We start from the raw sequence: 9,952 nt of genomic DNA, 5'->3' as shown, positions 1-9,952 counted from the left end.
GGAGGGCTTAGCCTCTAAGTCTAAGGGATTGCTCATGGGGAGGGTTTAGAATAATCTGGGATACATAGAAGCTTTTGAAGTGAACATGATACAGGAGGCTGGTTGTATCACCCAAAGTAGGTGTGTGTGTGTGTGTGTGTGTGTGTGTGTGTGTGTGTGTGTAATGCTTTGTGAGTCTGTCTTGAAGGAAAAGGAAAGCAATCGGGAATCTTTAATATTTATAAAATGCTGGCAGGTGATTAATCAGAACAGGATCTGCACCCGAATCCTCTGCAGCCTTTCAATGGATCCTGTCCGACCACCCTTCAGGAGCCCTTCTGGGCACCCAGCTCAGTGTGTACAGATGCCAGGCTCTTGGCTACAAGCTCCTAAACCTTTGGACTCAGCTCTGGGCAGGGCAAGGCCTGTAGGCAGAGGCTACATATTTGGAAAGCCCAAGGAACCAAACCCACAGAACGGGACGGCACAACGGGTAAGACCATGTCTGGACACTTAGTAGCAGCATGTAGCGTATCAGAGAAAATGAGGGATTTCAGAGTACTTGGACAACTGTGAAGTCTTAGATATGAAAATAAGGGTTGGGGTTTTTGGGTTTTTTTGGTGGGTTGGGTTTTGTTTTTGTTTTTCCTTTAACAAGTAGTGGCATCTTCTGGGCATATATTTCAAATTCTAATTGGGAGTCTAGAAAAAGTGCCTCATAATGAATGTAGATGGATTTGGATAAATGCCTTAGTCCTCTAGCTTATATAAATATACATATAAATATATAAATGATAGGTTTAAAGATACATCCTTTTGCTCTTTCCTGAGTGTTTAGATTTTTATTCTGGATTTGACTCTGAGGTATTGGCAGCCACTCCTGCCTCTAAGGTAATAAGGGTTAAGAATGGCTCTTTCTTTAGAAGACTCTTTGCCCAAATCTTTTTATTTTTTTTATTTACTTTTCTTTGCCCAAATCTTTAAAAAAGAGGATCTTCAGCTATTGCTACTGCTTGTATCTCCTAGTTATACAGAAATTTCAAGATGTTATTTGTCTATAATTAATCTAAAAAAATAAAGAGTCCTAACCGGTTTGGCTCATTGGATAGAGCATCGGTCTACGGACTGAAGGGTCCCAGGTTCGATTCTGGTCAAGGGCATGTACCTTGGTTGCGGGCACATCCCTAGTAGTAGGTGTGCAGGAGGCAGCTGATCGATGTTTCTCTCCCATCGATGTTTCTAACTATCTCTCTTCCTTCCTCTCTGTGAAAAAATCAATAAAATATATTTAAAAAATAAGAGTTAGCAAATATAGGGAAAACCTAATAACACAGTATAACAGTTTCAAGTAGAGTTGACAGTGTCAAATATAATACCCTGTAAAAAGAAAAATCGATAACAGTAATCTGTATTTTTACTCAAATGAATTGCTTGGGTCTATGTGTGGCAGTTCGAACTAATGAGACAGCAGTAAACATTTAAGACTGCTACAGAAAAACAATAGCAAGTTTTGTTGGAGGTTTTTAAAAAAACACACACACCATATACTGGCCCTGGCTGGGTAGGTCAGTTGGGCGGCGTCCCAATACGTCAAGGTTATGGGTTTGATCCTCAGTCAGAGCGCATACTAGAATCAAACACTAAATTCATAAATAAGTGGAATAACAAATCAGTGTTTCTCTCTCCCTCCCTTCCTTTCTCTCTCTAAAATCAATAAATTAAAAAAGAAGATGATTTTTATTATTTACCAAGACTTTAAGAAAACCATCAGTGATTCTGGGGTTTTAAACCATATCTTGGAATGGCTTTATTCTTTGACTTTCCTCAGGAATCTGTGGGTTTGGTCTCCATGTTCCAAGGACTGGGCCTTGAAACTGTGTCCCAGACCCCTCTGAAGCGAGAAATGCCTTCTTTAGGTATGTAAAACACTAACTTGAGAAAACATGATGGTATGTATATTTGCTTTATTCTTAAATTCATACAGTTTATCTTCAGAAAAATAACTATACTTTACAACGTGTTCAACTCACAGTTATAGCTGGGGCTTGATCCTTCCATTCAGGTAGAGGCATTTTGGGTCGAGGCTTGGCTATCAGTATGGTGCATAAGGAGAAGGAAGAACCTCGTCACACTTTTCTGGATCCATCAGTGTTGGCTGCTGGTGATAGCAAGATGGCAGAGGCCTGCGTTGGTTGGAATAGGTGGGTAAATTCCCTTTACAGGGAGCTGTCAAATTTAGATGAAATGTCTCTGCAAGTCCAAAGGGCAACTCTAAAAAGGTTGGATTAGCTCACAATGCATGGTTTTAAATTAAACAGTGGATACTTTTCAAGAGCACTGAGCAGATAGTGATCCAGTTAATGATTGGAAAAGGGTAAAAAAGTAGTTCTTCACTGGACACTTCACAACTTCATTTGCCCTCTTAAAAGTTAACCTGATTGCAGTGGTTCTTTAATCTAAGGGACTCAAACTCCCACCTCAATTCTGTTGTGAAAATTGGCTGAGAGTCAATATTAGTAGCAGTTGGTGGGTGAGTCATATTGGCATATTGGACTTGGAGAGAATCCCAAGGCTTATGTCCCTCTTGCTGACTCCTCCAGGAAGAGAACATAGATGTGAGGGAATCATTTAGATGGGGCAGAGATAGAAATATGATTAAGAAAGTCCTGATTTGCTTCTTTTTAACATTTCAGAATGCTTGGAAGGAATTCGGATGTACCTGTATTACCATTAGGAAGAGCAGCTTGTGGTATAGGCAGAGGCATATACAAGGCTCCCAGTGCTGCCAGCATGCCTTCTCGGGGTCCTGCCCAGCAGCCATTACTGCCACCTCCGCCTCCATCCTCACTAAACTCTCTGGATCATCTTTCACTGGGGACGGCAGAGCACAGGGAAAAGTAAGTCAGGAGATCAGCCTTCTCTGCTTGGTAGTGATGTGGAAGGGAGCCTTCGCATCTATATATATAAAAGGCAAGTGACTGGAACCACCGACGTGCACTGCAGTGGCCAACCGGCCCAATCAGGGCCCCAATTGGCCCCCTCCCAACCTTCTGTGGCCCCTTCCCCTGGCCCCCCCCCATCAGCCCCCAATCACTCCCCACCTGGGGGCAGGGCCAGCTGACATCCCACACCCTCCCACCAGCCCAACCCCGATTGGCCCTCATTGGGACGGGCTGGCCGGACCCCACCAGTGCACGAATTCATGTATTGGGCCTCTAGTCTTATATAATAAAAGGCTAATATGCAAATCGACCGAACAGCGGAACGACTGGTTGCTATGATGCACACTGACCACCAGGGGGCAGATGCTCAGTGCAGGAACTGCTCCTGGTGGTCAGTGCGCTCCCACAGGGGGAGCGCTGCTCAGCCAGAAGCCAGGCTCCTGCCTCTAGGGCAGTACTAAGGAGGTCCAACTAACGGCTTAGGCCCGCTCCCCATGAGCTCCCAGACTGCGAGAGGGCGCAGGCCGGGCTGAGGGAACCCCGCTTCTAGTCTATATAAAAGCCTAAGCAACCATTTGACCGGTCACTATGACGCGCACTGACCACCAGGGGGCAGATGGGCTCACGGTTGGTAAGCACAGCTGTGGTGGCGCAAGCCTCCCCCATCTGGACTGGGATCGGGACTGGCATTGGGACTGACTGGGCATGAGCCCGCAGCCGCTTCTTGGTCATGAGTGCGCTGGTATTGCCCTAGAATGGGCGTGTGGAGACCGCAGCGGAGCAGTAGCGAGCCTCCTGAGTGGCGGCGGCAGCAGGCATAGCAGGGCCAGGATAAGCGGGAGCGGCACGCCACCCGGCCTTGCTCAGGTAACTGCCCGGCTGCCTGCTGCTGCATGCCCTACTACATTCCTCAGTGGGATGTTGGACTGCCAGTTTCGGCCTGATCCCCGCAGGCTACACTGAGGCTACACCGTTGCATGAATCCATGCACTGGGCCTCTAGTCCTATATAATAACAGGCTAATATGCAAATTGACCAAACGGTGGAATGACTGGTCGCTATGACACGCACTGACCACCAGGGGGCAGATGCTCAACGCAGGAGCTTCCCCCGGTGGTCAGTGCACTCCCACAGGGGGAGCGCTGCTCAGCCAGAAGCCAGGCTCACGGCTGGCGAGCGCAGCGGTGGTGGCGGGAGCCTCTCCTGCCTCCACGGCAGCACTAAGGCTGTCTGTCTGATGGCTTAGGCCTGCCCCAGGGAGCAGGCCTAACTCGTCAGTTGGACATCCCCCGATGGCTCCTGGACTGCAAGAGGGTGCAGGCCGGGCTGAGGGACCTCCCCCCACCCCAGTACATGAATTTCATGCACCGGCCTCTAATAGTATTATAAACATTGTTTCTGTGGTGTCTGAAGTCCTCCATGGGGTATAGGTATTGCAAGGTTGTTCATTTGTTTTTTTGCTCATGGGGAGAATGACAAAGAGGTGGGACAATTCTGATGAAGTGAAATGGGATTTATGACATAGAGATAGTATGTACCAGAGAGTGGACTTGTGGCTTTCCGTTTCTTTCCCAATTCTTTGTCATGGTGAAGATAAGGAAATCATTTAGGAAAAACATTCAGCAATTCATTTTTCTCTATAGAATGCATTCTTGTATTCTTAGGTTAGCTGGCCTAGTTTATCCTAGTGATGTTACTAGGACAAATAGGATGACCTTGCTTCTTTAATTAGAGATTGCTACTCATTTATCTACTAGCCTTCAGAGCTTGCTTTTGTATGTCTCAATTCTTGCTTTGTGTACATGTAAGCAAAGTGTAAAATATTACTTTACCCTATCTTACTTTTGTGTGTGTGTGTGTGGTTTGGTTTTGTTTTGTTTTGTTTTGGTATGTGTGGGTGCTTTTGCTTTTTATTTTCCAGAGAGCTTTTTGTGAAGCAAGGATCAAAAGGAATACCTCAACCTTTGGGATTGAATCTTATCAAAATACAGTGTCATAATGAAGCAGTTTATCAATATCATGTGACTTTCAGGTATTCACAGTTTTTTTTCTCTGTATTGTTCACTTCTTAGTAGTAATGAAATCAATCCCCTGGAATAGCTGAATATTTTTTTGTGTAATTTCTGATGAACTTTCCCCCTCACCCCCACAATAGTGCATGTACTTGAATCCTTGCAATAAGTTTAAGGTTAACTTATTTATTTATTTATTTATATTACCAATTCAGACTTTAACTTAATAGGTGCAGTTTTATGCATGAGATTAGAGGTGATTTACTGTGAGGTTAATGAAGCTTAAGTTCAGGGCCTTGTACTTATATAAATCCCCTTCCAGACCTTTTAACTTATTTTGTATCTGTAATTTTGTATTCCTCTTATTAAAGATTCCCTCTCTTAGTGGATAGAACCTGAAGAGTCCCAGGTTCAATTCCAGCCAAGGGCACATGCCAGGGTTGTGGTCTCGTTCCCCAGTAGGGGGTGTGCAGGAGGCAGCTGATCAATGATTCTCTCGCATCATTAATGTTTCTATCTCTCCCATCTCTTCCTCTCTGAAATCAATAAAGAAATATATTTGAAAAAAAAATTGACAGCTCTCCAGTGACAGTTTAGGGTTAAATTTGAGGGTGAGAAAAATCAGAGAAAATAACTTTAATGTTATATCAATAACTTTAGACTGAATGTACTTTTTTAAAATTAAAAATTCATATTAGCTGGAGGTTATTAGCTGGAATTGTGAAAATGAGTGTTTTGGAATATCTGTGGAGAAACTAGGAAGATGGAAGACTGATTTTTGAAGGACAATTACTAATTGGTACAAGAGGAAGAAGTGGAGTGAAAGAGAAACAAGGAAGTTAGGGAAAAATACCCTGAAGACAAGTTATAAAGACCAAAGGAAGGGCCATTTGAATGGAGAACAGGTAGTTTGACTTTGGCTACAGAAAAAAAGTTATTAAATTTGCTTCTAAGAGCACCCTTGGTAATCTTCTAGCCCTTTTGTTAAAGTTATAAAGAAAAAACTAGACTAAAAGAAAAAAGGAGAGCCCTAACCGGTTTGGCTCAGTGGATAGAGCGTTGGCCTGCGGACTGAAGGGTCCCAGGTTCGATTCCGGTCAAGGGCATGTATCTTGGTTGCGGGCACATCCCCAGTAGGGAGTATGCAGGAGGCAGCTGATCGATGTTTCTCTCTCATCGATGTTTCTAACTCTCTATGCCTCTCCCTTCCTCTCTGTAAAAAATCAATAAAATACATTAAAAAAAAAAGAAGAACAAAGGAGAGCACAGGAATAGCCAGTAAATTGGCCATTATTTTAAAAGTCTGTAGAGGAATGGGAAATTGAATGATAATTAAAGAGGGTAGCAGGATTGCTTTACAGATTTCTATGAGATAAGAAAGTAGAGCTGAGCACATATGACAGGGGAAGAGAAGTATCTAGAAAAGAGAGTGAAATTGATCGTTGGAGAGTGGAAGGGAATGGGAATGGGCCTGTTCTGGAAGTAAGGGAAGGAGTTGAGCATTAACAAGAGAGAAGAACCCTTTATCTGGAAATGGATTGACAAATGTTAATGAAACAGAAAAGAGTATAAGAGTCTTTACAGGTCTCTGCATTGACCAGGAGAAGACATGAATTCTATACATTTAGAGATTGTAGATCTGGACCTTTGAGGTTACAATGTGAAGAGGATGCCAGGCCACTGAGAGAATACTGAGCAGATGTGTTACAGTGGACTGATCGTACTGTATCTTCCTTGTACTACAGAGAGTCTAGAATGACATCTTTGAATATTATATTCATATAAATGCATGTATATGACTTTTTTAAAGAAGCATTTTGAAATATAATGTTAGCATGTGAGTATTTGGTTTTGGGGACAACTCTATTGGATTACCACTTTTAATCTTTATTCATGTTCTTGAATATGCTTGACTCTTTCAAGCCTTGGATTTGTTTAAACTTCGCAGTTATAGAACAAGGTTTTGTATTATTGTAAGGTAACGGGATAATCATGGTACAAAGGAGCTACTAGAGTTTTTATAACTAAGATTTGTGGTAATGAATCAATAAAAAGTTGAAATTTCCGTGAGTGAAAAAAGGTTAGAGTAAAATTCCATAATAAAGTTTTGCTGGAATGTAGCCATACTTACTGGTTTACAGAGCTTTTTTGCTATATTGGCAGAGTTGAGTAGTTGTAGCAGAGACCATATGGCCGGTAAAGCCTAAAATATTTACTACCTGACCCTTTACACAGTAAGTTTTTTGACTCTGTGGTCTAAACTCTGGAAGAATGTATACTAAGAATGTATCCTATGCTAAGGCATTTGTCTCTGGTGGGTGGAATTATGGGTTTTTATTTTTTGTGAACAAGTATCCTTGGGTCAAAGTTCTTTTTTAGTCACATATAGTATTTGAAGTTTTAATATGACCACTAGATGGAGTAGTAGTCACACATCTGTTTTAATCAAATTAAAATAAAATCCCTTTATTATTTTCTAGCCCCAACGTGGAGTGCAAAAGCATGAAGTTTGGCATGTTGAAGGACCATCAAGCTGTCACTGGAAACATCACTGCTTTTGATGGATCCATTCTCTATTTACCTGTTAAGCTTCAACAAGTGAGACCTGAGAGTGTTCTGGTGCTTTGAATGGTGGCAAATCATAAACTTCCTGAATATTTGAGTTGTACTTTCCTATTCTTAGAGGGGAGTTAAACTTCTCCGTAACAAAGAAATGACAAACTGAGAAACTTTTACATTTATGTTCTTCAAGAAGTCTCTTACATAAGAGGAGTGGTTGGAGGAAGCTTTTGACTTCAGTGACAAAGAGTGGTTTAAGAGTTCATATTTTAAGAAAAGATATTTTAGTGTTTTCTGGGTTAGGTTAGGGCTTGGTAGTTTCGTCATTACTTTTTACTTGCATATATTTATTCATTAGGTTCTCGAGTTAAAAAGTCAAAGAAAAACCGATGGTGCGGAGATCAGCATTAAGATTCAGTTGACCAAAATCCTGGAGCCCTGTTCTGACTTGTGCATTCCCTTCTACAATGTTGTTTTCCGTCGGTGAGAAAACAGCTGCCGTTTTACTTTCCTTAACCTCAGTCTTGTATTTGTAACAATGCTCTTCAAGAAGCTTAGATGCTACTACACTACAAGTGTATATACCAGTAGATGAGTTGAATGATACTGAGGCTAAGTTACTCAGAAGTTATCTCTAGTGATTTATCAGATTTGGGTATGTGAAAGTAGGTTTGAGTTAATTGGATGTGGGATGGGCTCAGGAACTTTAAAAACGGGTGTTTAAAGTGCATATTTAATGGTATTAGTGATGGGGCTACTTGGAGAGGTAGTGGTAAAGATTTTTGCTGGAATAATTTTTTTCCCAGTCCCTTGAATTTTTGGATGTAGACAGCTCATAATTTTTAAACTTTAACACTCTCTAATTTTCATAATGTTATTTCCAAACCACCTCTTTTTTAATGAAACATGGAATCTAATTTCTATCTAGTAAGCTGAACTGCCAGGAACAAACATAACTTTCTTTGCCAGATTGATAGTCACAAATTTAGAAACTGACTCTCTTGCATGCTTTTTAGTTAATAATATAAATTGAGCCTGGAAAGTCAACTCAATTTTTGGTTACCTAGTAACTAGGAAAAGCTATAGTCAGTTACATATACCCCAAGATAAATGCCATGGTAATTTTTCTCATTCTTTTGTCAAGAGTGTTCTCATGATAAAAGCTATATTGTACAAAGGACACCAACATTTCGGACCCTTTAGGCTTCCAAAGGAAATGTAGCTAAAAGTAATGGAGCTTAGTTTTTTGGATTATTCTACTAGAAAACCCATTCTTGCTCTTTATTTCAGGGTAATGAAACTTTTAGATATGAAGCTTGTGGGGAGAAACTTCTATGACCCGACGAGTGCTATGGTACTGCAGCAACACAGGTTGGTGGTGTTTTCCTCTTCCTCACTTATAAATGTCTGGAAAGAAATTTTTCTTTTCTTTTAAAAATATATTTTATTGATTTTTTACAGAGAGGAAGGGAAAGGGATAGATAGTCAGAAACATCGATGAGAGAGAAACATCGATCAGCTGCCCCCTGCACACTCCCTACTGGGGATGTGCCCGCAACCAAGGTACATGCCCTTGACCAGAATTGAACCTGGGACCCTTCAGTCCGCAGGCCAACACTCTATCCACTGAGCCAAACCGGTCAGGGCTGGAAAGAAATTTTTCATTGAAATCACTATATTAAAGACAAAAATCTCAGTGTTTTATGATAGTGAATACAATTTACCAGTTAAATCTCCTCTATAGTTTAGTATTTTAGTAAGTTCACAGTGATGTTGATTTAATTGAATTTGTTTCCTGGTGCTTTCTCGTTGTTACTGGGGAAGGACAATGTCCAAGTATTATCTCAGATGGGGCCATGGAAGTGTCTGTGCTTCTTTTAAACCCTGAGGTAAAGCTCATCTATCTCTTCAGATTGCAGATCTGGCCGGGCTATGCAGCTAGCATCCGGAGGACAGATGGCGGTCTCTTCCTGCTAGCTGATGTCTCCCATAAGGTCATTCGCAATGACTCTGTGCTGGACATCATGTGAGTGATGGTGGGATCCACCTTTAACAAGCTAACAGTTTTCTGAAAAGCTCAGTAATAGCTGGTAATCTTATCTAATAAAAGAAACATGCAAATTGATTGTATCTTCGCTACACTCAAAAGCCACGCCCACCAGCCAATCAGTGTGACTATATGCAAATTAACCCAACCAAGATGGCGGCCAGCAGCCACGGAGCTGGAGCAAGCAGGAGGCTTGGTTGCCCCAGTGATGGAGGAAGCCAAGCTTCCTGCCTGCCCTGGCTGGCTGTGGGCTCCACTCAAGGCAACAAAGTTTCAATTATAGAAGACAAATAAATCCCAGATACCTGCTTCCAGCCAGCCTCCACTGGGAGCTTGGGTGGCTGGGGGCTGTGGCCAGCCTGCAAACAGCCATCAGCCCCTCACCCAGGATGGCCACACCCTCATGGGGTGAG

At 42.1% G+C, this 9,952-nt stretch overlaps 1 protein-coding gene across 1 annotated transcript in view; it reads left to right on the top strand.

Annotated features, from left to right (window-relative positions):
• The first annotated feature begins 283 nt into the window (after positions 1 to 283).
• Positions 284 to 9,952, top strand: part of PIWIL2 (piwi-like RNA-mediated gene silencing 2) — a 59,164-nt gene continuing 49,495 nt past the window's right edge. The window contains exons 1-9 of the mRNA XM_005864600.1: positions 284 to 472; positions 1,808 to 1,895; positions 2,042 to 2,180; positions 2,673 to 2,876; positions 4,843 to 4,953; positions 7,414 to 7,531; positions 7,851 to 7,975; positions 8,783 to 8,863; positions 9,405 to 9,518. Of these exons, the coding sequence (XP_005864662.1) occupies positions 284 to 472; positions 1,808 to 1,895; positions 2,042 to 2,180; positions 2,673 to 2,876; positions 4,843 to 4,953; positions 7,414 to 7,531; positions 7,851 to 7,975; positions 8,783 to 8,863; positions 9,405 to 9,518 (1,169 nt within the window). The remainder of the gene's footprint in view (positions 473 to 1,807; positions 1,896 to 2,041; positions 2,181 to 2,672; positions 2,877 to 4,842; positions 4,954 to 7,413; positions 7,532 to 7,850; positions 7,976 to 8,782; positions 8,864 to 9,404; positions 9,519 to 9,952) is intronic.

This window comes from Myotis brandtii, unplaced genomic scaffold, assembly GCF_000412655.1.
Source record: "Myotis brandtii unplaced genomic scaffold, ASM41265v1 scaffold19, whole genome shotgun sequence".
NCBI classification, from domain to species: domain Eukaryota; kingdom Metazoa; phylum Chordata; class Mammalia; order Chiroptera; family Vespertilionidae; genus Myotis; species Myotis brandtii.
The sequence above is the reverse complement of the archived record's forward strand: the minus strand, read 5'-3'. Positions and strand labels throughout refer to the sequence as shown.